General features: G+C 43.5%; 1 protein-coding gene across 1 annotated transcript in view; it reads left to right on the forward strand.

Annotated features, from left to right (window-relative positions):
* Aatf (Apoptosis antagonizing transcription factor) overlaps positions 1–27,273 on the forward strand; it is a 37,852-nt gene that overhangs the window by 4,353 nt on the left and 6,226 nt on the right. Inside the window, exons 3-10 of the mRNA XM_077692348.1 lie at positions 805–951; positions 2,866–3,001; positions 5,944–6,135; positions 9,072–9,177; positions 10,842–10,934; positions 16,907–17,034; positions 17,107–17,187; positions 23,540–23,611. Of these exons, the coding sequence (XP_077548474.1) occupies positions 805–951; positions 2,866–3,001; positions 5,944–6,135; positions 9,072–9,177; positions 10,842–10,934; positions 16,907–17,034; positions 17,107–17,187; positions 23,540–23,611 (955 nt within the window). The remainder of the gene's footprint in view (positions 1–804; positions 952–2,865; positions 3,002–5,943; positions 6,136–9,071; positions 9,178–10,841; positions 10,935–16,906; positions 17,035–17,106; positions 17,188–23,539; positions 23,612–27,273) is intronic.

Here is a 27,273-nt window from a genome sequence, read left to right on the forward strand (position 1 = left end):
AAGAATGCGCCCCAAATTTAACCGCAAATAGCTCGTTCGGAAAGCTTCTAAGCTCTGCCTAATTTGTGTTTGCTTTTGCCAGCCTCAGCCAATCGCAGAGCTGGCACGTATGACATCATGGGTTATGTTGTGCGAAATGAGCTAGTGGGTCGCATGGCCATCCCCTTTTTTCCTAATTATGTAGCTTATTTGAGCGAAGTTTATGTTAAAAGTGGTGTCAGCATGATTCTAACGAGGCAATCTTATGAATGAGCCAAACTTGTGCTTTGTTGGCATGGCCCCTTTAAGTGTATGAGTTGCCATCCCAACATCTTCAAACGCAGACATTAGGTGTGCATTTGTATGTTTCAGCCATGCTGCATTGTTCTTCAGTATATAGTTTTCTGGGACTTCTTGTGTTTGCAAAAAACAACCATGGCTTGGCATATATTTTTTAGCAATTCTAGTAAAAGTTATGAGGCATTTACATTTAATTTTAAATACGGATGTTCTAATTCCGTGTTAATGTTATGTTGTAGGCAGACAATTTCTCAGAAGGTCTTAGTATAGGCTGTTTGTACACGGCAGTGTGGTGAAAGGCATGACGAGTCTACGCACAAACGTGGGCTAGTTGGTTCGAGCTGTGAAACATGGTTAAGTTACGCGGTAAAGACGGGACAATAAGTAGAGCCCACACAGGACTAACGCTAGTTTTGTGTGGTCTCTACTTATTGTGCCGTCTTTACCACGCTACTTAACCATGTTTCGCATGACGAGTGTTCATCATTCTGAGCATTCAACTGCCCTTCTTTTGTATCCATGCAGTGATCTGGGACAGCATTCTAGAGCTCAGAATCCAGCTCCAAAAGCTCCTAGTCCTGGCCAACCAGTTTCCCAAGCAAGACCGGTATCCCCTGTTCCGAGCGGCTGCACTTGAGCAAGACAAGAAGAATGGGAACCTCATCAACCAAGGTGATTTCTGGGCTGAGAACTTTTGCTTTTATGTGCGTGCATGTTTGCAACTTTGTGGCATTCGGTTCTCAGTGCACGTGGTACTGAGGCCACTACTTGCAACAGCTTATCATATTTTCACGATTCTAACACACACGTTTTTTTTAAATTGAAAATAGGCATTCAAAACTACCTGTGTGTTACAGCTGTGCCACAGCGTGTGCCAATTTAGGGTCAATGAAAGGTTTTGGGCAATTTTGAGGTGTCTGTCCAGGGCTTTAATAACCTAAAAAAAAGAGTTTTCAAGGCATATGTGCAAGGTTCCATAGTTGTATTTTATCTGCTCCTCGTTAAAATCCACACCAACCTAGAAAATTTTATAAATGGTTAACAATCTCCTTTCATTTTATTCAATTTTCATGATCGCAGCTCATTTTAATTGTTATTGTATCTGTTCCCGATTAAACGAACTCCCGTTCAGCTCTTGACTACAATTTTACATTGTACTAGAAAGCTGAAGGCATGCCCCCTGGCGTCACAAAGAATTTCCTATCTGAAAGCCAACAGGGTTTAGATATTTAGGAGGTCATTTTCTACACAGTTCATTGTTTGCAAGTTCATTGAAGCCGCCACTTTTCTGCACACCGCAATAAGATTTTGTTGTCTTGCAGCTATGCACAACAGCTGTCCGTCTGAATGGTTGACCATCTCTCCGGGAACCCATTGACAGGCTGCACTAAATTGTTTTTTAAGTGCAGAGCACTTTAGGGGCTCGCCTTGTCATTGTAGCTCGCTCACTGGACCCAAGTAGAGCCGCATGCGTTCCGTCGTAGCGGCTGTTGTCGCGGCATCCCACAGAGGCTTCGAAAGCCGAGCGGTTTATATAGTCATAAGCGTTTGAAATTCGTGAGCGTTGGCGCTTGTCATAAATCTCCCCGTTGTTTAGCGCAAAGAAAACTGTTGGTACATTTGAGGCAAAATATATGCAATTAACTGGCAGCGTGCGCATTCATTTAGTTAGAAACGCTTGTTGATTTGTTTTTTACGATAGTAAACCAAAAAAAAGTGGAAGTGCAACGCCGGCACGTGCGTGAGAAAAGGAAGCACAGAGAGAACAGAACTCCCACTGGCGCAATTTCAGGCAGGGGGCATGCGAGCACTGCGAAGGCGGGAGATTTGAAATGCGTTGGACAAACCTCTGTTGAATTCACCAGGAGAGGAATGATACAGGGCAGCGAAGAGTGTGATGGGTGATAAGAGTGAGTGGATAACGGCGCCACAGTCAATTATGGCGAATCACCGCTCTGCACTTGCGACAGCTTTCGCATTGATTAGAACGGCCTTAATTTTTTTTAATGATTATCGAGCATTACGACTACTTAAACAGAAGTAGCTTTGTGTTTGAGAGTGTAGGGTCGTTTATGGAGCTACATCCTGGAACAGTGGAAATTGTGTTGGGTACATTTGGAGGGTCAGCTTGCAAGCGAAGGAGTAGACTCGGGTGGATGCCCATGTGGGAACACAGAAATAACAGAACATAGCACCATAATTGATCAAGAGCAGAGGGAATCCGTGTGTGGTTCAAAAACTGTATTGTGCTGTGGCAAGTAATCTGGTGTAAGTTTGACGGCTCCACGCACCCTTAAGAAGCAAGTTTGCACGTAGCCACTGCTGCACCTTTGGATTCATGCATATATGTTACCTGTGGCTCACATATAGCCTTTGTTACCACTTGGCAAATGAAACAAGAAAAAAATATTGACCTTGCATGTCTCACACATCTGTACTTCCTCGTTTTTGTGATATGCGAGGAAGCAGAAACTTTTCTTGCATGGTGGTGATGACGATGATTTGAATGTGGAAGTGCCATGTGTATTTTAAACACTTTAGATGTGTGCGGTGCATAATTGGAATTTATGCTTTCATTCCTTCCAGCGAGCAAAAGTCTCGAGTATGTCATGAACCAGCTCCTCACGCTCCAAGAACAGCTGAGGGATTCCTACCCCGAGATCAGGAGTCTTTTTTCAACCGGTGGAGGCAAGGAGAGTCCTGAAGATGAAATTGACTCTGAGTAAGTTGGCCACTCGTTTAGAAACGTTCCATGGGTCTCACTATGTTTGCTACCATCATTCGTCATCATCATCATCATCATCCTTCCTACGCCCACTGCTGGGCAAAGGCCTCTCCCATAGATCTCCAATTATCCCAGTCCTGTGCTAACTACGACCAATTTATCCTTGCAAACTTCTTGATCTCATCTCCCCACCTTACTTTCTGCCGCCCCCTGCAATGCTTGCCTTCTCTAGGGATCCACTCTGTTACCCTTAATGACCAACGGTTAGCTTGCCTTCGCATCACATGCCCTGTGCACGCCCAATTCTTCTTTATTTCCAGTAATATGCACTTAACACGCATTTGTTCCCTGACCCACTCCGCTCTCTTCCTGCCCTTCAACGTTGCACCTATCATCTTCCGTTCCATTGCTCGCTGAGTCGTCCTCAATTACTTCCAGTTTTGGTAAAATCAGTTGCGCTTTTCCGAACTACTGCATCCTTTGCTGCTTCGTACCACTAAGTAAAAGCTTTCTTCATGGGACCTTTTGTCAGTAGTTATGCTTTGCTGAAGAAAAGCATATTGTCCATTTTAAGCCGCGTGAAGGTCGGCATCATATTCACCACTCACCCGCAGCACCCTCACGTAAACTTCCATACTGGCATCGCCGCCAGCGTGGACGAGTAGCGCCATCCAGTGGCTGCCAGGGAAGACGTTGCGTACGCCAGAAATTGTACGCACTGAAAGGGGCCATGCGGACAAAATGCACATTTGCTTTATTAGAAAAATATTGGGTTTTATAGTGCCCCCAGCGCTTGTCCAGCAGCAAACGAGCCCGTATTCACTGAGAAATTAATCAATTTAGGTTAAATTTTGATTCTCCCGTCAAATTGTGTTTCTTGGGGTGTCAGCAATGAAATCACAATGTGCGCGTATTCAAACAAACTTCCACTGTGTCATTTGGCTCTGCAGCCTTGCTTGCCATCAGTTGTCCCAGATGGCGCTACCATACTCAGCCACGGACCCTTTTCCACCGTTGCTTTGTTTTTGGCCGTATTTGCGCCTGGCTTGTTTCTATAACTCTAGAAAGTAATCCTTTCGTGAAACATGGGGTATGCTCGACAAAGAGGGTCACGTAAGACAACGTTGCTTATGCCAGTTGGCCAGCGTCGTGTAAGAAAACTCCAAAGCGGCGGACTGCTGTGCAGCTAAAAAAAAGCACAGTGCGCCCAGTACCAACAGCAGTGCGCAACAGTACTTCTATGCTTACATCTATTTTTGTAGCTTTCATTGTTTACCGCACACAAACGCAAACAAACATTTATTGAAAGGGTTGGCTCAAGGCCACATGGCGAAGGGAAGGGAGGGGAGATGAAGACCTCAATAGTGTCCCAACATTGAGGAGTCAAGAGTTTACTGCATCATTCTTTCTGCTGTAAAATCAATACGCATTACAAATTAAGTGCCACTAGCTTGCTCAGCAATCTTATAAGCCGTGCCTAATTGGCGTTTGCTTTTGCCGGCCTCAGCCAATTGCGCAGCTGGGCACATATAACATCATAGGTTCCTTTTTGGGAAATGAGCTAGTGGATTGCATGGCCATTTCCTTTTTTCCAAATAATACAACTTATTTGAGCAAAGCGTGCGTTAAAAGTAGTTTCAGTATGGTTATAATGAGGCCATCTTTTGAATGAACCAAACTTGTCTTTTGTCTGCATGGTCCCTTTAAAAAGACTGACTTCAGCTAAAGTAAGTGCTCCTGTTTTTTTTTTTTTTTTTTTTTTTTTTTAGCGCAGCAAGAGCTTGCACAGGGTCAGAATAAGAGTGGCTATGCACACCGTACTCTACAAGGGTCACAGAATTGTCTGACCGAGTATTGCACCAGGTATTGCACCAGAACTGAAACGAACCTGTTGGCATTTGGAATCCCTGTGTGATCTATCAGCTGGGCTCCCATCATATTGTTTCTAGCTTTCTTTTTGCTCTTCGACGTGCAAACATGACACTACAAAATCTTCCACCTAAGTTTCTATGAACTTGTGAAGGCGTATTGTTAAAATATTTACCACACAATTTCAACCACTTCTAGCGCAAGTTGCGCTGTATACCTAGCCAGTGGTGGTGACAGCAGTTTTTATGTTTTTGCTATTTTCTACCTTATTTTACGAAAGCTATATGTAAGAATGATATATTCGTGTTCTGGGTGAGCTCATTTATCAATCGGTGTCCCTTTAATGAACCGCATGTGTTTTTTGTCTTAATGGCCCCTTTAATGGAATATGAGATTGCACAGGTGTATTCCAATACTGTGTTTAAGGGGATGGAGAGAACTTCACGGCATATGAACTTTTATCAGGATTTTTCACTAGATCCTATTAAAATGAAAGGGGCATCTAACCTATTGCTTCTCATCCTCTATTTGAGTCGAAGGCAGATGTTACCTATGATACTAAGGAGCATCTATTGGTGCTCAGTCTTGCTTCTGGCATGTTGAACAGCATAGGCGCGGTTCAGGGGCTTTGATGAACTTGTCCTATGGTGGGGCTTTTGCTTCTTTGTGATTTGAGTCATGCTTTGTGTACAGAAAGAAATAGTAATTCTTTCAGGGAGAGAAAAAAATGAAGGAAGCTCACACTAACACGTAAGACTTGAAGGTAGCGAAGCTGTATGCAACCTTTACAACCATCCCGAAGCCGATTTGCTTCTTCTTCACTGCCGCAATGACCTTTACTGCATCATTGCTGCTATAAGTGTGAGCTTCTTTCACTTTTTTGGAAGTAATAAGTGTTGGACATCACCTTAGAGGGGCGTACATTGCGACGTGTATTTCTTGTTCCGAGCACGTATTGCCACGATTGCAGCGAACGCTGCAGTCTTTCTCGTTCCGAGCAAGTGTTTCGGCAATTTGGCACGTTTCCTTAGTGTGTTGCACTTGTATGCATAATAAAATTCTCCCACCAGGGATGAAGAGATACCGAGTGACACAGAAGAGGAAGAGGAAGCTAGCGAAGAAGGCGACGGGCAGGCGGCGACAGCCCCAGCCAAGAGGAAGCACCCCAACCAGGGACATCCCAAGAAGCCGTCGAAGTTCCGCAAAATGGACGCCTGTGTGGCGGCAGCCGCAGAGTTCTGGAAGAAATTCGAGCCCTACAGGTTTGTAGTTTCGCGTCTTCTCCCCAGGGCTCAATATGCACCTGAGATGATAGTAGAGTGTTTTAGTGGAAGATTGGGTGAGCTGGTATGTTTTTAACAAGAATGAACAGTGCAAAACAACTTAATAAAAGAAAGAGGGTACAAACAGGTGCAACATTGCAGAAGAGAAAAGAAAAGGAAAGAAAACTTAACAGCTGTGGCTGATTACAAAACATTGTCTATAACAAACGTGTGCAAACCTGTACAATGAACCTGTACAACAAACCCATACAAACCTGTACAGGTTTTTACAGGTTTTTGTATTCTCCCCAATGCTTGATATGCACCTGAGATGATAGTAGAGTGTCTTAGTGGAAGATTGGGTGAGTTGGTACATTTTTAACAAGAATAAACAGTGCAAAACAACTAAAGACAAGGAAGAGGGTACAAACAGGTGCAACACTGTCGAAGAGAAAAGAAAAGAAAGGAAAACACAACAGCTGTGGCTGATTACAAAACATTGTTTACAACAGCACATAAGGGTTGTTGGCAAACAGATTGTTGAACAGGGGTGCATGACACTTGTAGATGCACTTTTGTGTGGTGAAGGTAACAGTCCAACTGGAACCGAATACAGTAAAAGCTCCTTAATTCGGATCTCACGGGACCGGGAAAAATGTCCGAATTATCCGAATGCTGAATTAATGAATGAACAGGAAAAACAACATTAAAATCACGTTGGAGAAGCATATTTGTATTTGCTGAAGTATTTTGTAATAGCCGTCTGCTTTTTCGCGCAGATTCCGGCTGACATTACAATTTTTCTTAACTCTTCCAAGTGGCCAACAGCACGCAAACTGTCGGAACTGCTCAGGCAAACGTCCTCCAATATCAAAAGCGCCTCTGAGACTTCTCGTGAGGTGCGATGAGGTCGCGGCTGCACCTCCTCGCATGACTCTTCTTCAGAATCGTGGCCTTCCTCGGCGCCCATGACATCATTAATAATTTCTTCATCGGTCAGGAGACCAGTATTTGTCCCAATTTAGCGGTGCGGAACCGAATTCTGACGAATTAATGAAGGTTTGGTACCATAGACTACCATGCGCTTTGGCCGGGGCCAATAGAGCCGTCTGAATTGTCCGAATTTCCGAATTAACGAGCTTTTACTGTAGTGTTAAATGCCAAGAAACAAAAGAGAGAACAATATGGGCATCACAAAGGTAAGGTAGTCGGGCACATGGATTTTCGTACAATAACAACTAGAAAGGAATCTGGCGCTACAGTCGTCCGCTGCAATGGGCGTGATGGGTAGTTCTGGATTCAGATTGGTGCTCGATGGCTTGCGGAAGTTATTATGAATTGAATTGTGCAGCTGGTTTCGTTTTCGTTTTGAACTTGCATGAATGCATCTGCCTATGTTGGAAGAAGGGATCGAAAATACAATTCTCCTTGAACTGAATGCTGCACACACACTGCACGCTGCCATGAGTGGGACGTTTTCTTACTATAGTTGTGAATCGGGTTGGTTATCAATTCATTGCCGGCACAGGGAGCACGAAAACACAAATCACGGCATTCTATGCGGAGAAGTTGACTGCGAATTCGGAGTTGCGGCGCTGCTCATTCGGAAAAGCAATGTATTTTTAAAGCCGACGGCGGTTGCGAACTGTTTGGAACAGCCACACTTTGCGTGCGAATGCCGGCTCCTACGGCATAGACCAGCAGCACTGATGGCTGATTGGAACTCAGCTTGATGAATGTCGCCAATTCAGGTTAACATAACTTCTCCAAAGGTAATTGGTTTCTTTTTTTTAAGAGCACAAAACTTTTCTTAGTATTAAAAACTACAAGCATCGGAACTTTTACAAATATTTTTTGAAGAAGTCTGTGTCCCGCTGTAGTTGGTAGCAAATGGCAAACCTGCTCCTCAAACCTCCTCGCCTCCGCATCCGCTTTTTATTTAAACGCGCCGTTTTATTTCGTACAAAACCAGTTTTTGGTCACTAACTTTCTTGTTCACCATGTAATATGAAAGCAGCAAACCAGGCAGTGAGAGTTTTTGTCATCAAATAACACAATTTGTGCAGCCAGAGGCCTGTTTCCGTCCTACTCAATCCGGTTCCAGAACTACCCATCATTCCCATTGAAGCGTAAGCGCTGCCTCGGAGTTCGCGTTGACACACGCGCCAGTTTCCCCTCCAGCTATTATTGTATGAAACTCTATGGTCGGGCAAATGTGAGGGCCCGCTTGCAAAATTGTCGCCAAGTCTATGAATTTCAGCTTCCCCCAAGATTTCTTTTTGGACCATTTGGTCGCCATGCCTGCCAATAGCCAAACACTTCTCAAAAAGTAAAGAACCTCGCACAAAGACAGTGCTATGTCTGTTCATGCTCTCATTCTTGTGTTTGGTTGTCTTGTGCCGTTTATTTCTTTCTAACGAACTGTTTCAGTTCAGGATTTCTACGATCTGCTTTACTCCAAGTTGCTCCACCAATCTATAGATGGTATTCCCATAAAACTTTAGAAGGGCGATTTGTTCTTTTGGCAACGCTGAAAACCACCATGACATCGTGTCTGCGCATGCGTGCACATCTCGCAAAACAAAACAATGCTGTTTCACCGCTGTGGGTCAACGTAGCTTCTTTCACCATGGGATCCGCTGTCAGCGTAGGGCACCAACTGGAACGGCCTTGTAAAATTGGACTTAACTATGCCTCACCCCTCAACACTTAGCCTAGCCTAGCGAGGACATCGCAAAATCTAACAAAACTTAGCAAAACCTAGCGAAACTGTAAGAAGCGAGGCCGACTCCAATCTTCGCTGTTTCTCCAGCCTTGCTCCAGTAGTGCAAGTTGCGCCAATTTTTTTTCTTGAGCAATCTGCTAATTCCTTAGCTGTACCTAACGTGAATGAAGTGGCCGGGACTTAGTAGCGCTGTCCGCCGTTCTTGGTGCAGGAACTCCACCATCGACAAGTGGTACGAGAGGACCCGGCTCCTGTCTGGGAAGGTTGGGCGCGGTTTTGCGTCCCTCGAGCAGTCTCCCGTCAAGCAGATTGAGCACGTGAGTGTCACATAGCTGCTCCTTTATGCTCGCCGTATTATTGCGCAGGGATTCTACTACAACTGGTAGTGCAAAGTTGCGAGCATTTTGTGCCACACAAACTCATTTTTTTATTCTTTTCTCTCGCACACTTCGACCGAGTGGAACCACCTTCCTGAAAACATGGCATCAATTTCACCGATCGTTGTTTGCCCTTTTTTGGGTGTAGTGATTCCATGAGAATTTCTTTGTGTTCGTGTCGTTGTTGTTTATTTTCATTTCCCTTAAATGATTGTTTTTGAGTGCATGTTTTGAACATTTCTTTTGTGGTATTGTGTAAACTTTGTGCAGTTTGTTTTGTAGCTGGCCAATGCTTTCTGTTTGTTTACAGTGCGCATATTTCTACAGGTCTCTCCAGAACAACCACTAGCATATTTTCTTTTGTATTTACATGTCTGTATTACAGCATATGTAGTCTATGTAACTTTTTCGCCGCTTTGTTACTTGTTACTATTATTTTTTCTCCAAAAACCCACTCCCCTCATCAATGCTTGTGTGATTGAGGGTACCTGAAAGAAATTAAAATAAATATACTAGTAGTCTCATGAAAAATTAAAAAAACAAGCAGCTTGGGCGGGAAAAATAGCGGTTCACAATGAAATTATAAGTGCAAGAGCTTGCTTTTGAGAGCATGCTTGATAGAGGTGTTAGGATATTATCTATCTTGGCTTCATTGTTTGTAGCACTCCGTGCAGGCTTATAATAGAGCCAAGATTGAAGGTGCATGCATAGGCTACTCGGTGAACCAGAAACAGCACAAAACAATCTAAATTCATAATTGCTGTTCATTTTATTTCGTTACCACCTTCAGCTTTCGGTGTGAAGACAATTTCTAGCTCTATCTGCTGATTAAAATTGCCAGTAATGGCTGCTTCAGAATTTGCTTAAGGGGGTACAACACTGCTCTTAAAACAAAATCTTTTAACTTTTAAAGTAAACTCTGTAAAACTTCTCAGTCTTGCTGCTTTTTTCCCACTTAATTCAAATGTGGCATTATTTTTTGAGTCAGTCAATTAGTTACCAAGAAAATTAGAGATAATTTGCCATTTTTGGAGGAACAATAGGCAAAACAGTGTTGGTCATAAAACTGTAATCTTTATATTTTCCGATACTATGAAGCCTGGTGAGTGCAATAAGAGAATCAGTTTTTTGATGCACCGCTTGGAACTAATTTTACAGCTCATTAAACGTTGGTGTTTGACATGGGCATTCGAAATGGTTCCTTGCCAATGGTGCCACCAAAGTTTAGTGAGCTCTACAATTAGTTCCAACTGGCGCATCAAAAAACCGATTCTCTTATTGCACTCAGCAGGGTTCATAGTATTGGAAAATATAAAGATTACAGTTTTATGACTAACACTGTCTTGCGCATTGTTACTCCGAAAATGGCTAATTATCTCTAATTATCTTGGTAACTAATTGACTGACTCAAAAAATAATGGCATATTTGAAATGAGTCGGAAAAAAAGCAGCAAGTCTGACAAGTTTCACAGAGTTTACATAACAATTAAAGGAAGCTGTTTTAAGAGCAGTGTACCCCCTTCAGTTTTGAGTGGTACGTACACGCTTCCATATGCACTTTCAGTTAACTGTGCATCGCTACTTGGTTTGTGAAACTGCTGCAGATTCTGATTGACGAAGAACGGCTGCTTCGTCGGACGCAAACGAAGCGGACATCGTACAAGATTCTCGGCTCCGAAGTGGCGGCTGACGGCGAGGCAAGTAAAGAGATGCCAAAAATGCCAATGTACGAGTGCATTAGGGAAATGAAGTACAGATGGACTTGCATTATATCAAACGCGTTGCTAATCACATAGTAGCAGGCAATCTTGTGTTGTCCATAATCACGTCAGGGCTGAAAATGCTTTCGATAAATGGCACATTCTGGGTCACTTCCTTTGAACATCTAAGGATAGCCAAACCCGGTTATGTTTAGGGGGAACGCGGGGTCTTTGATCAAAAACTTCATTTTTACAGTTTTGATGATAAAAATTGGGTGATGCATGTAGTTTTTCATCCTGACTGTGGATGTAAAATTTGTTTCTGTGTAAAACGACTACTATTTCAAACTTCTTTGGATTTTTATGTCTGATTTTTTGAAAGCCTTTGTAAAAAAACTGCTTGAGGGATGCAGGTGAACAAGGTACCAGTGAACTGTGCACGAATCAAGGAGTGCAATAAGACACATTATCATTCTATCTGGTGTGTAGCAGAAGTTACGGCAATTTGAAGTTTGGGCCTGGAAGGCAAAACCGGTTTTTCTTGTTCCCACCTTCTAGGCCCAAACTTCGAATGGCTGTAACTTCTGCTATGACCACGTAGAATAATGCTGTTAGCCTTATTGCACTCCTTGATGCGTACACAGTTCGCTGGTACCTTGTTCAGCTGCATCCCTCAAGCAGTTTAGTTTATTTTACAGAGGCTGTCAAAAAATCAAACATAAAAATCCACAGAAATTGAATATAGTCGGTTTACACAGAAAGAAATTTTATATCCACAGTCAGGATGAAAAACTACATGCAACGCCCATTTTTATCATCAAAACTGTAAAAATAAAGTTTTTGATCAAATTTTGAGCAAAGACCTGTGTGCCCCAGGTCAGCGTGTGAAAAATAGTTGGATGCGTGTTCAGCACTGCAGAACCCTGTTAATAAGTTCCCAATTCATATGATTTCCCGGTTACTACGCTCGGAATTGCAAACAATAAAAATTTTCCAACGTACATTTCTTACCAGATAGTACGTTTTCCCGGATTGTACGTTCCTCCCTCGCAATTTTTTTAATGTCTCAACAAGGTTCTACTGCATGCAGAAATGTGCTTATAACAAACAAATGTTTGGGATGTGTCTCTCTTGCAAGAGCTGGTTATTTGCAATGTGGGAAAAAGACAGTAGATAAGTACTTTACTGCAGACAAAGTTCCGTGTAGTAAACTAATTTTGTCGTGCATCCATTTCTCATGGTCACTAAGCATTGCTTCCTACACTTACGGCATTGTACGAACATGCTCCAGTCTGCCTCTGTCATTGTCAACGCAGCAATGGCAAAAACACGTGGGTATTCTATACCGCATCCGCGCTGACTTTGAGGTACAAACCCTCTTTTCCTTATGTCTTGCTCTGTTTCTCACAGTAGCAGTTCTCATTCTGAGTGCCAAAGACTTGTGACATCATCGTCGGCCTACTGATGTCCGCTGCGGGATGAAAGTTCTTCCTGTATACTTACAATTGCAGCCATCCTGCGCTGTTCAAATTCTTTTGTTACCCCTGAATTCTCTTATGTCGTCTCTACACTGAGTTATGTCATCATCATCATCATCATCCTGTCTATGCCCACTTCAGGGCAAAGGCCTCTCCCATCAATCTCCAATTACCCCGTCCTGTGCTAACTGCGACCAAGTTATCCCCACAAACTTCTTGATCTCATCTGCCCATCTAACTTTCTGCCGCCCCCTGCGACTCTTGCCTTCTCTGGGGATCCCCTCTGTTACGCTTAATGACCAACGATTATCTTTCCTTCGCATTACATGCCCTGGCCACGTCCATTTCTTCTTCTTAATTTATACTAATATGTCCTTAACACGCGTTTGTTCCCTGACCCACTCCGCTCTCTTCTTGTCCCTTAATGTTACACCTATCATCTTCCGTTCCATTGCGCGCTCAGTCGTCCTCAATTTAAGCTGAACTGAGTTGTCTGTCTCCTGCTTCTTCTGTTCTGTTCCTTTGGTTGTCATTTTGTTGCCTGGATGGCCCAGCTGTGTCCAGTCTTCAGCAGTTTGTACTTTTCAGCTACAGCTCTCCAGTCCTCACATTAGACTTGTCGAGGCCAGCAGTGTTGATGCCACTGATCAAGTATTGATCCTTAAGGGGGCCGTGAAGACGAAATACAAGTTCGTTTTATTCGAAAGATTTCGTGTTCTATAGTGCCCCCAGCGCTTGTTCGGAAGCAAACGTTGCTTTATTCACTGCGAAATTAATCAATTTAGGCTAAAATTTTGATTCTCGCGCCAAAACGTGTGTGTTTGAACGACGTTTGCAGTGACATCATAAGAACAGGTCTTTCAGCTAAACTTGGTGTGGAGTGGGGACTTCTTTACTGTTAGTCAACCTAGATGGCGCCACCGCACCGCGGCGAGCTATTTTCTGCCTTTGGTTTGTTTGTGACCGTATTTAAACCGGGCTTGTTTTTGTTCAGGGAGAAAATAATCGTTTTGTGAAACATAGTGCTCACTCGACAAATATGGTAACGTTAAGACACCATCGCTTGCGTCAATCGGCCAATGTCATCTGAGACAACCGCAAAGCCCCGCAGTGCTGTGCATCTAAACCAAACATAGTGCGTGCAGTACCAACAGCAGTACGCATCGGTACTTCTATGTTTACGGGTGCTTTTGGGACTTTCACTGTTTGCCCCACCATTCTTACTGATATAAAAAGAATGTGCCCTAAATTTAACTGCAAATAGCTCGTTCGGCAAGCTTATAAGCCTTCCCTAATTTGCGTTTGCTTTTGCCGGCCTCTGCCAATCGCAGAGCATTCTAGTGTGACATCATAGGTTCTGTTGCGGGAAATGAGCTGGTGGGTCGCATGGCCATTCCCTTTTTTTCCTAATTATGTAGCTTATTTGACCTAAATCTACATTAAAAGTGGTGTCAGTATGATTCTACGAGGCAATCTTTCGAATGAACCAAACTTGTGTTTTGTCTGCATGGTTCCTGTAATAACTTCGGCAGCCACCCACAAATGAAAAAAAGAAAAGAAAGAGTGAAAGCAAAATACAGTTTAACGCGCCTGTTAGCGGCTTTACAGCACTGGCTGTGGGTTCTGAGACTGTTATATCCAATGTCTAGTTTGCGATGAGAGTTATTGAGCATTAAATAAGTAGAGTAAGCGTGTCTGGTAGAGCAAATAATTTGCGGTTCCCGGGATTGCTACATTCGGGTTTGACTGTAGGTGGCTAAGCAATGGGAACCCGCTGCGGTGGCTCGGTGGCTAAGGCGTTGCGCTGCTGAGCACCAGGACGCGGGTTCGATTCCCGGCCGCGGCGGCCGCTTTTCTGATGGAGGCAAAAGCAAAAGCACCTGTGTGTACGAGATTTCGGTGCCCGGTAATGATCCCCAGGTGGTCGAAATCAATCCGGAGCCCTCCACTACGGCACGTCTCATCGCCTGCGTTGCATCGGCGCGTTAAGCCCCCAAAATCACATCGCTAAGCAATGGGAAATTGTGTGTTTCTGCGCGATACACATTTAAAGTGTGCATCTCAGTGTACGGAAGTCCAAGTTTCAGGCCTGTTAAAAAAAGAGAGAAATTGTAAGTATCCAGAACAAGTTGACAGTAACAGGGGCAGCACTGTTATTTGAGCAATTTTACGTGGGAGAGGGGCACTCGCATCGTTTTCACAATTTCGCGAGGGAAAAACGTTGCGTTGACGCAAGACGTTCACTGCTGGCTTTTCAAGCTGCGTTCGTCGTGACACTTGTGAGAAATTGGGTGGGAATCGATATGGCTTTTGTCCCTATAGACCCCTTTCAGAAAAGTTGGCAACATAGTACATACGGGAGCTTTCATGATGACAACACTGACGTCATTCGCAAACGTCGGCCATGATAAAGGAAACGCGGCTCCATCATAGCGCGGCGCTCTCTCGTAGTCACCTCGGCGTTCAGTCTGATCGGATAGGTTTCTGAGCTTTTGCTTGCTGTTTTGATTTTATCACCGCATGTGGTTACGAGTTTTGCAGGAGTCATGCCAACTCACTGCTGCATTTCTGCAAACGGCACGGACGCGCTCATCGCTCAAACGCGGTATACTAGAGAGGTTGGTGTTCCACCCGGTGATAGGAAAGACCGATCCCCGCGACGCAGACGCCATTTCATCCAGTACCCCAGTACTGCGAGTCCGTGAAGTCCGAGCTTAGGCGATGCGTGAGCGCGCTGAGCTGAGCAGCTGGCACAATTGCTCTGTTTCCTTCATCATGGGCGCGCGCAATGTTGCTCGACTGGCCTTCCGCTTGTCCGCTATGCCTGATAGTATTTTGCCAAGGGCCTATAGTCGCTCGCCTATTCTCAGGTACATGTTAAATTTTTGTGCTTCGTTTTTTTTTTCTCGTGGCTATAGGTTGTTGAACGCAGCATAAATAATTGCTTTCAGCTCCGTTTATTCGTGCCAGTTTTAGTTTTGGTGAAGCGAACACCGAGGCAGCTGCAATGACAGGAAGGTGCATTTGACGTCACTGCTCTCGCCGCACCACACCCGATGCCAGTCTGGGCGCGCACGCGAGCCATACTGGCTTGAACGGCTATAGTCGCACGTGACGTCTGTCCCAAAAACTGTAACGTGATGCACAAGGCAGAAAAGCGTGCGCCAACAGCACCATGGCCGCCTCGGTATGTCACGGGAGTCCCGACGTTGGCCGTTTGGGTCGATGGGCAGATGACGTCATGAGCTTGCTCGATGGCGCGGATGAGCTTTCTCATGTGGGCAAGGATTAAAATTGATTTAAAATATGTACTACTGAATGGTTACGGTTTAAACTTCTGAGGGTGTATCTCTATATACAAGGGAAGCATTTTACACAGTTATCTGAGCTTTGGAATTTCGTGTCAGTGCTCCTTTAAGAAGGACAATAGCTCATGTAGCATATCACTCCGCTGAAGCGACAGGCCCGGATGTCAATGCGCGCGTGCGTGTTGAAAGGATATTGCACTTGATGCGTGACAATGTCTGCTTTTTCTCACGTTGTTTGTTTTTCGTCGCTGCAGTAATTTATAAGCAGATTAAGTCTGCAAAATTACGGAAACGACTCGTGTCACGTTCAGAATAGTTGCAGTAACGCACTCTGCAACTCATGGAGGAACAGCCAGCTGCAGTGATGAGGTGCAGGGGGCAACTTACGTTACACTGGTCTTGGGGACCTTCTTGTTATTTTTTAATCTATGTGCTTGAGATTAGCACACTGAGTGTATTTCAACAGGCTGAGCACTAATATGCAGTCAGTTTTCGTCTATGGGGTGTAAGTTTAAAGTTGTGCAACATGTTATGCCACTCCATTTCGGGCAATTTTTTCATTATCTACCTATGAAACACTGGGCTAGCGTTTCTCTCTTTAACCTCTAGAAGGACTAGGGAATCCAACTATACCACAGCAGTAATTCTAGCATTGTTTCTGCAAACGCTGCAAACTTCATAAATGTCAGGTCATCAATTGCCAATGTTTTTGTGAAATTAACTGCATAAAATCTTGTGCCAGAAAAAAGAAATTCTATACTTTTGTGGTTTTATTGCACTGTTCAGTGCATAAGCTTTTGAATGCAGCAGAAATGGTGTAAATCGAACCAGTACATCCCAAGATATTGCTCCGGACAGCTGACCACATGGGAAAAAAATCGGTTCTCAGAAAGCAGGGCATGAAGTTTGGCAACATAAGCAAAAATGTCGTTTAGGCCACTTCAAAGGGCGATAGCTTTGTGAATACTTATAATACAGCTATGATATTTTGCAGGTACATTCTTTGGGACCTGTAGACTGCAAATAAAATTAATACAGAAAATTGACTTTTTGACAAACTTTTGGTCCTCGAGACCAGTGCCCCCCTTACGTTGTACTTGAGTATAGTCAGCTGCATGCTGCTTGGTGAATTGGAAAGCACCCAAGACGACTATGAGGTGCTTCACAACTTGCTTCTCTGCAGGAACAGCAGCCTGGCGCACCTGAGGTGGACCCAGAGATCTTTGACGACGACGACTTCTACCACCACCTGCTTCGCGAGATCATTGAGCGGAAGACATCCAACGTCGACAACCCTGTCGCCTTGAGCAGGTGATGCGCTGCTGTGGGGTTCACTTAAAGAGGTGGCATTGCTCACCGGTGTCCCTTCTTTGGTTGTCGCAGGCAGTGGCTCGAGATTCAGAAGCTGCGAAGCAAGGTGAAGAGGAAGGTGGACACTCGGGCGAGCAAGGGACGCAAGATCCGGTGGGTTGCCCACCCTAATTTTAAAGGATGCGCTCCATTGTCAAGACGGCACAGTTCAAAACTTTTTTTCAAATTCAAATTTATTGAGAAAAGTACAAGAGTGTATTAACATTGGGGGAATTTACAGGAGGAGGTCCCAAGGTTTCAGAACCGCAGGCGGGACCTCCTATGCTAGATGTTTTGGAGATAACAAGTTGTGAGCACAATACAACCAGTATGTATTGCATACGTTATACAAATCTTATAAAACGTCGTGTAAGAATGGGATATTAAAGAAAATACAACACACTGTGGAAAAAACAGGAAAATTGGAATCAATTGACAACAGAACAAGCAGGGAAAGATGTCACACAAGAAAAATATTTCTAGGAGTTACTGGTGAGTAGCTAAGAACATTTTCAATTTTCTTTTAAAGGGTTGAAGCGAGATAACTATCTTTATTTCCAGTGGTACGTCATTCCAAAAAGAAACAGCGGAAAAAAGTAGACTAAGTTTGCCATAATTAGTTCTTACCTTGGGCAATAACAAGTTCTGACGGGAGGAAAATCTAGTGAAGTTAGGGTTGGTTAACATGTGGCGAGGGAAAATGTCAAGATCTAGGAGGCTGTGCAGCACTTCAAAAAACAGAACTCCAACGCTATACAAATACATCTTTGGCAAATGTACAGTTAGGACAGTGGACAGTTAGGGGTACTGTTGGTTTTGATAACTAATACCCCTGTGACACGACAAATCTAATGTCATTCAAAGTGAATGACATTAGCTGTCAATGACATTCGGCTTGACCGTACAGGTCTACACGGCGAAACAACTGCCATCTGATAGTGTTAGCGGTGACGATTAGCGAGCTTGCAAAACCGCAAAATTATTTATTTATTTATTCATTTATTCAGCTCACTACATTCGCCCAGAGGGCATTGTTGTAGGAGATGCATACAAAGTGTTCACTGCAGAAACGGAATCGTGAATCTCGTTAGATACAAAAATAAAAATCAACAGAGGCATCTTTTGAAAGCTTGCAGCAGAGCATTGCACAACGTCAAACGACGACAGAGCCGAAGGCAAAAAATAAATAAAATAAAAGGGAAAAAAGGAAAACAAGACGAAAAGCGAAAAAAAAAAGGACATTCTATAAAACGAGTCACAGTGGTCATCAAACATTGCAGTGGGCACCAACGCGCAGTATCAGTAATGAATAAAGGAAAAACAAAAAATAAATAATTGACAGGAACAAGATCATGGCAACTCAAGAAAATTCGTTTTCCCTGTTGCCACGCAGATAACACTTAAAAGCGGGGTCAGATCTAAGGCCAGATGTGCAAACGACATTTTCCAAAAGCTTATTCCAATCACCAATTGTGCGTGGAAAAAAAGATGGTTTAAAAAGCGAGGGAGGTGCGGTAATGAATTTCTCTGATCTTGTATATTTCAAGTACATCTAGAATGTTTTTATATTTTTAAAAACATAACAAAGGGTTATTTTTTTTAATAAAAATGAGAAAATCACCAAGGTTGGTGACATCAGTAGACATCACAAGCCAACAAGTCCACAAAAATACCGCATTAGGGTAGCGTGCGTGTTCGAGACGAGATGTTCTTTTTTGTTAGTACATACTCGCTTGTCGTTGGTGGCAACCCGAAAAACCGGTTTTGCATTCCAGGCCCAAACTTCAAATGGTGGTAACTTCTGCTACAGACCAGATAGAATGATGATGTTAGTCTTATTGCACTGCTTGATTTGTGCACAGTTCACTTGCACTTTGTTCAGCTGCATCCCTCCGGCAGGTTTTTTTAAAAAGGGTGTCAAAAAATCAAATATAAAAAACCCAAATAAATTTGAATATAGTCGTTTTACACAAAAACAAATTTTATATCTACAATCTGAATGCAAAACTACATAATACGGCCCCCAATCTTCATCATCATAACTGCAAAAATGAAGTTTTTGATCAAAGATCCGTGTGCCCCTTTAACTCTTTCGTTATGGTGGAAAAACGGCCGATTTTGAGAGCTTCCACAAAACTATTTCTTTCTCTTGAGCTAGTGGACACATTTAGCATTGCTATGCATGGAATTGTAGCTTATAGATTGCTCTTACAAACACATAACAGCAGTTTTGTGAAAGGCACAATTACTTACAGTTTATTAGTCAAATAATCAGAAAAAATGAACAAAAAAGTATACATGCAACGTATATAGGTGATTGTAACGAGCCTAAAAATTATTTTAGGAATTCTAAGATATACAAATTGTTCCTACGTTTGTTGGCTATGATTCAATATATATATCAACGCTGTACACCAAGTTTTGTATTTCTGTGGGCCCGTCAACCTAGTGGAACTGACGGCTGTGCCACTCCTCGAAACCACTCGAGTATAAGTCGGTCATGCATCCAAGCACACTTTTTTGTGTTCTGACACAAAATCTTTTTCACTATAGTGGTAAAAAAACAGAAAAATAATCCAGCGCTCTTGAGAAGTGTCGCGCATCGCTCCATAGCGGTAATCTGACACGAGTGCCAGGCTGTCATGAAGGTGATAATGTGATATGACGCGGCGCATTTGGCAAAATATTCCCACCGTACGTTGTCCAGACCGTACACATCAATGTGTAAAGCCGCAGTCATCAGATAGGAAGCCCGTTTTGTTTATAAATAAAGCCCAAATACAGTGGACACTGTTTTCACACAACTCGCCACTATTGCGGGTTCAAATTTCACTCTTGGTGCTGTCTTTGCACGCGAAATATCAACAAAACACAGTAAAATCGAAAAATGAGTTGTCAATAAATACGCCAGATGGCGTTAGTTGTCCTCCAGGCGTCGTTTTTAGCTTTCGCGGGACGTTTGAAATCATCGGAACTCCGTGTCCGATGGCCTGTGGCGCTGTAAGGAAAGAGTTAAGGGGGGAGGTGGGGATCGGAGCAAACTTTTTTATTTTTTGACATAGAGTAATGAAATTTGGTAGGCACATTGGAAAACACTCCAAATGGTGAATTTTGAAATTTAAGAATGATACCTTCAGTAGTTTTTGTGTTACAGAGGTGTACATGTTGTCCGCTCGTGGAAAGCCTAGCAAGGTATTGACATATGGTAGGAAGTTCAGAATACTTTTAAATTGTAGTCAAAAGAGCACTACAGGGTATGACATTCTTCGAATTTTTTTTACACCCTTCATTTTTTTTACAGAAAACATTATTTTCACCTGTAACCAGTAGCATACAGCTGACTTGGCCGTAAATGTCACTTAAAAAAATATCTAGGCCCTAAAATGAAAATCCGAGAATGTCATACCCTGCAGAACTCTTCAAGGATTGAAATAAAACAAACAGTGTCGAAATCCGCCCAGTGGTTGCCATGCTATCCTTTCCACGAGCAACGAAGAACTCGTAAAACGCACTTTTGAGAAAACGGCTCTTGAAGTTTACAAAGACTTCACGATTTTTTGAACTGCACCAGCAGCATAGTCCTTGCTGTCCTTGCTTGGGGACAACCTCAAAGAACTTTGCCCTTCGATTTGGTGCATCTGGGAGGCCTTCCTGGCCAATTGAAGGTTTTCATGTGCAGGCCTTCAGATGGCAGATGCACCAGTTTTACACCTAGTGTACCACAAAGTTTGCTATGGGCTACTAGGGTACCTAAACTTTAATTGATGTATGCCTAATGCATAACTGTCTCCAAAATGAAGAGTAAGGCATGGTTTCGTTTTATATTAGTAATATTCCAGCAGACTTTCAGCAGATTTCTGGGTTTCATAACATTGCCAAAGCTACAGCTTAGTACATGAGGCTGTTCGGTGTCAAAAAGTTATATCTGGGCATCACAAGCATAAGATGAGCTATTTGAAAGCAGAGTATAGATTTTTTACACAATTACAACATTGATTATTATTAGCATACCATGCTCTTCACCTTCAGGAGAATCAATCATTGCAAGATAGACAACAGAATTGCAAACATTGCGAAAATAGAAAACCCAATAAAAATATCGAATTGTGAATGCTGCACCCTTACGGCGTCTTTTCTAATTTATTTAACACTGAAAATATTATTTTGTAATCCCAGACTTCGTTGTACGAACTAGTTTAGAGCCACGGCAAAAGTTTCTCAAATAAGCTAAGTGACGGTTCATTGCACCCCCCCCCCCCCCCCCCGCCCTACAATCCCCTACGCGCGCGTTCCCCACGATCGTAATTTAGGTAACCTTGATATGGTTGATAACTTCGCTTTTCCCATTAAATTTCACTTCCCGTACATCAATTATTATTACTCGCGTGCAATAGCAACCGATCCCGCAATCGGCCGCTGCCCGAACACGTCGCGCCAATGCAGCGCGCGCCGCAACTTCTGGCGAGTCGGTCATTCCATTCCCGAAGCTTGCGAGCACGCTGTGCAACACAGCAATAACTCAGCGTTTTATAACATCGCAATGCTCACAATGCGTCCAAAAGTTCGTTTCACGAACCGCAATTGTAGGCGCACGCACCGCGCTTCCCACTCAAGGACAGACCACGGCGACGTCGCGGGCACGTTTTCGATGCGTCTTTCGAGCCGCGCACCTCCCTATCTGGCGCACGATCTCAACATTATCGCCGCGATAACAGTAATGTCACTGTTCAGTACCGCAACAGATAAAACGAGTAAACTGCTACCGAGTCGACCGGGAAACCTTGAAAACATCGGGAGCGCAGTGCGCGTAAAATGCGCAGCAGCCCGGCGGCCATGTTTTTGCTGGCATGGCGGCGCCCAATCAGGAGAGCCGTATCTAAAAACGCGGCCGGACAGCCAATCGCGTGTTACCATCTATCGGTTGCTTCGTTTCACTATCTTTCTCTTTCTGCCGTTTGTGCGTTTGTGAGCGAGCGATGACAAAAGGAGCGACCGGAAAACGAAAGTTAAAGAGTCGGCCGATCTAACGCGACCAAGATGGCGGCGCCCGATAGCGTCGTTCCGGAGATACAGCGCTGCGAAAATTGCCGTGTTTTCGTCATTTTGAGGAAATATTTTGCCACCTCAGCCGATATAAATATTTTTATTTGGCACTTCGCGATCGTTTACGGCGGGGAAACTTTGTGAACGCATAGAATATAAAACGTGCAATCCGAAAATGTGAGTTTCGAAAAAACGATTTTTTGGTCACTTTCCGAAATCTGATCCCCGCGTCCCCCCTTAAGGCATCTTCTGGCACTGAATGAATTTCTCGAAGGAAAGTTGCGCTGGGTATTGCTCACTAAAACGGGCACAGAAACAAACATACACTTTCGCAGGAAGACGGCATGAAGTGTACTTTTTTGTGTGTGTGTCTGCCTTTCTGAGTAAAACTCAGCACAACTTTCGTTCAAAAGATGCTACACCAAATAGCCCGCCACCAAGCATTACTGCACCGAATAAATGCTAAGATGGCAATGGGAAGGTCGGACTTTCGTTTGAAACCAGCTTGCTGGTTGCCTTTGGGGTCCCTTTGAACTAATACATGTTTACCTCTTGTTTGTAGTGACTGTTGACTCAAGTAACATATTGGGTGACATGGGTACAATAGCCGGCCGATTTTTTGAACCTGGAAGGGAACGAAAAGTAGTCCGAGTAACAGAGCAGTCCGAAAAATCCGTGAGCCATTACTCCTATGGGACAATTGGCAGTTCCTATGGAAAGTCCGAAATATCCAGCAAGTCCGAATTTTTGGAGTCCGAAAAAACGGTTGGCTATGTAGGCATATAAACGCTTGACAAAGCTGTGATCGAGGCAAACATGAAGGAAAAAAACTTCATGAAAACTCCAAGAATACCTTAAACACCCGCACAAATGTTCTGATGACTACTTGGGCAAAAAAGGAGGTAATCACACCAGTAGCTGTTTCAAACGCAGGCCTGAGAATTTTTTGGAATCTGGCAGAGGCTGCATTGGATAATTTTGTGTGTCCAGTCATTTACAAGCTCTGCACAAAAAGTTTTGTTCTAAAACATGAGGACGCTGCTTTTTTTATTTTTCCTCATAATTCATGTGCTTTGGTTTGTGGAGTAAATTTTCCAGATTGAGGAAATTCCATTCAACAGTTTTTATCTGGCTACAGCAAGGGGAAGCATATGTCCTTTATGGAATTGTGGAATTAAGTGTGAGATCCGGTATAGTGGTTTATTGTTACTTGTCTGGTACAGATGGCCACTTTTTGTACAGATGGTATACCTCGCTGAGCCGAATGACAGAAAAATATAAATGAATGAAATGGAGCAAGAGAAACCTTCGGGGCAAAATAACTGGTTCTTGAAGCAGATAGACAATTTCTAACATTAGTTTCAATCTTTATTATGTAAGGTACCAATATTGCCGTTGTTTCTTTCTGTCCTTTGGCATTCAGGTATGACATCATTCCGAAGCTTGTCAACTACATGGCTCCTTTGGATATGTCAACTTACTCCGAAGAAGCCAAGTAAGTGACTCACTCAAGTGATTCCATTGCTGTGTCTTCACGTGTGCTACTATCTGTGCTGGAAATGACAGCAGGGTTTAAAGAGAGAGAGAGAACATGTGGGCTGCCCTTAATTGAATGATGACTTATTTTTTTGCACCATTACGTGCTGGCTCTCATGGAATGCACGCGATGTCACCATCATTAACTCTTATCACTTGCACTATCACACCTTTACTCTGCATTTTCAAGCACTATTCCAATTGAACTGAGTTCTGAATCATTATTTTCTGTAATACAGCAGAGAGGGCATAACATACAGGAGACAACAGCACGGGCAGCTTTTGTTACATCCGCTTTGCACTGTGGCCATGAATGTAGTAAAAGTAGTTGAATTTTTACTAATTTTTATGGTGTTGAGCATAAAACTGATGCTTAGGTGTGTAGTTATTTAGTATTGCGAGCGATTAGTATTAGTATTAGTATCAGCAATTAGTATTAGTGATTTAGTAAAGTAAGGGTGAGGTCAGCCCTAGCAGGGCTGGCCTCACCAGTTCACATTAAAGAGCGTTCTCTCTCTCTCTCTCTCTCTCTCTAAGCAGTAGAGTTATGACAGTTCGTGCTTCTGTGACATGCAAAACAGTTGGTGTTGTCTAGAAACCCCTAATAAAAACGGAAAATTAAGATGAAAAAAGAAGCATCAAAGTGAGCCTATTTGCTAGAAAGTTTCCCGAACCTAAAATAAAAACAGACAAGACAGAAAAAAAATCGAGTGTTTACAATTTAAAGGGGTCGTGAAGAGATTTTCAAGAAAACTGTGTTGTGTGTGCGCTTATAACCGTGGAACCTTGATAAACAAACAATGCATAACCGTTTCGTCGACCGATATCGGGAAATAGGTAAATAAATGCAGTTACGGTTTCACCGAAGCTTTCCTCCTCAACTCGTGAAGTGACGTTTCAGTAAGTCAGTAAGCAGCCAATCACAGTTCTCCCTCGTCTGCACAATATGTCGGCATAGAGCGGGCTTGCAAAGGGTCAGATAAAGCTACAACATCGGCGCCGTGATGAAACTCGCCCTGCAACTGAACGGGAGACGTCTGATCTGTGATACGACTGATCAACATGGTCGAACTTTCAGTCAACAACACCGGCGAGTGGCGCAGGCAGAAGGAACCACGTTTAATCTAAACTGGGCATTCGTAAACTGTTTACGCTGCTTTCCACGAGTCTAAACTGTCGTTTTGTTAGCCGATATTCTTGCACAAGTTAGCCGACGTCTGTCTCACGTAGCCTGTAATGTGAGTTGCGCGAACATGAAACTTCTGACCTGACGAGATACATGACCCAGGGGTGAGACAGCTGCGCTTATTGCGCAGTTTTGATACAATTTGGTTTTCCTGCGCCGGGCTGCTCCAAAAGCTTGAAAATTGCAAAAATTGCGCCAAACTGCTCCAAAACAGTCCGACAGCTGAGGCTTTTAACTCTTCTTCAGTTTTAGTGAAGAAAAATGCTTACTGACGACATAATTTTCCCGAAATGCTGCTGTTTGTAAAGGTTTAATTGATTGATCATTCAATAAAAAAAACCCACATTGCCCCCAAGATAGTTCTTTTGAAAGTCACCATGTCGGTTTGCACATGTTATATTCTGTGCGTTTTCAAAGTTTTCCCATCGAAAAACATTGCAAAGTCCTGTAGAAAAAATATGTACTGAGGCGACAAACTACTTGTGCAAATAGATGAAAAAACGACAATTTTTGGAGCGCCGCATCTCCGGAACGACGTTAGTGGGCGCCGCCATCTTTGTGTGGTGAAGATTCGAAAATATGGCCGCCTGGCGAAGCAGTTGCTCGTGATTGAGGCAGAGTGCTGTTTGTTGATTTCTACCGTGGTTATGGTATGGGGGTGGCTGGGTCTACATTCAAGCGTCTGATCTGTTGCGGACTCGAAAGACGGAGTTCGTCTAAAACAACGTGGTGCCCGCGAATTCACTGTGTTTCGACCCTGAGTGTGAGGCACAATGCGTGCTTGAAGTGAAATTTCGGACTCATCGGGGTATTATAAAACGCTCAGTTATTGCTGCCTTGCGAGTGGCGGGAATGGGACAATAGACAATGCAGAAGTGGCGGGGCAGGCTACATCGCCACAAAATGTTCAAGCAGTGTCCGATTGCGGGACGGGCTATTAGTGCAAGCTAGTAATATTGCAGTGGTTCATCTATCTGAAGTGAAATTTAGTGCCGAAAGGGAGGTAGCTATACATACCAACGTTACTCAAATTACGATCGTAGTGAATGTGCACTGTGGGAATTGAAATGGGAGGGCTTGGGATGGGGTGGGGGGTGGGGGGGTGCGCCGACTGTCACGTCGCTTTGCGCAAGCTTTGCCTTGGCTCTACACTTGTGCTTAAAGCCGAGTCTGGGATTACAAAAATAATTTCGGCATTCACATGGTAATAAAAATACCTTACAATTGCTTAGTTTTTCAATTCGATATTTTCAATGAAGCTCCACGCTATCTATGCATAGAGCCTAAGATTTTAAAAATGGTTTGTTAAAAGGTATTGCAGTTTGTACCTTGTGATACTCTGGTAGAAAAAACTTTATTGAAAGGCTGTTTCAGTGTTATGTACATTCAAAACCTATTAAAACGTGCCCCCACCCCGAGTTGCCAAAAATTTGATTTTTGAGGCTTCTAAGGTCACATAAGATAAATGTCGTTCTTCTGCTCCAAATCAAGGTTCTTCTGCTCCAAAGTCGAGATTTCGCTGCTCCAAAAACTGCTCCCAAATCTGATCCAGCTGTCTCACCCCTGATGACCGAACGCTTAAAATGAGAGTGTATTACATAAACGCGTTTATCAAAGGAACTTCGAGTAGTCGGAACCTAAAACCCATTCATTATTCACTCATCAAGCGCAAAAATAACTAGCGAGAAGCAGCGATAGAGCGCCGAGTCGCTGAGCCCCAACATCACGCAGTTCGACTATTGCTTTCCTGTTTCCTGCAATAAACAATCCTATTGACGCTGTTTTGTTGATTGTATACGCTCCGCTTTGGCTTACTGCAGAAGCGCTCAACAGTAAGTTGGCGGTTAAAGCTCCGGGTAGATTAGAATTTATGAAAACACGACAGACTTTTGGGTTACAAATGCGAAGAGGCTTTTATACATCAGTTTTTCGCCCCGCGCGCTTCCCACGCCGATAGTGTAGTGGATAAAGTGTCCGACTAGGCTGGCCGTAACGTTGGGCTGGCCCGGAGGCCGCAAGTTCGAATCGCACACGGGGCACTTTTTTTTTTTTTTGCTTGAGCGATCTTGGGCCATTTCATACAAAAAAGATAATATTCCCAAGAGAATTCGGGAAAAGAACGTGAAATTAAGCAGGGAAACTGGTTACAAACTGTACAAACACCCAGTAGGTCTGAGTTCTGCTGCAATGGTTGCCAGACAACTGGAGCGGTCACGACACCGCTCACGTGGATAGAAAACTGTTTTTTGGCAACGAATAAAGGATGCATTATTTTTAAAATATTGGGTTTGCAGCTTTGGAGAATATTATACACAAAGAACATCGAACCGCGTTGAATTCTCGAATGTACTTAACGTGACGTCATTCTAGTTGCGCTGCCGACCGCCGGCGCGCGCATGGTCGCTTGCGATACGCCTCAAAACGAGAATTTCAAC

Source organism: Haemaphysalis longicornis, unplaced genomic scaffold, assembly GCF_048455015.1.
Source record: "Haemaphysalis longicornis isolate Haplotype H1 unplaced genomic scaffold, Haemaphysalis longicornis Haplotype H1 scaffold_12, whole genome shotgun sequence".
Classification (NCBI taxonomy): domain Eukaryota; kingdom Metazoa; phylum Arthropoda; class Arachnida; order Ixodida; family Ixodidae; genus Haemaphysalis; species Haemaphysalis longicornis.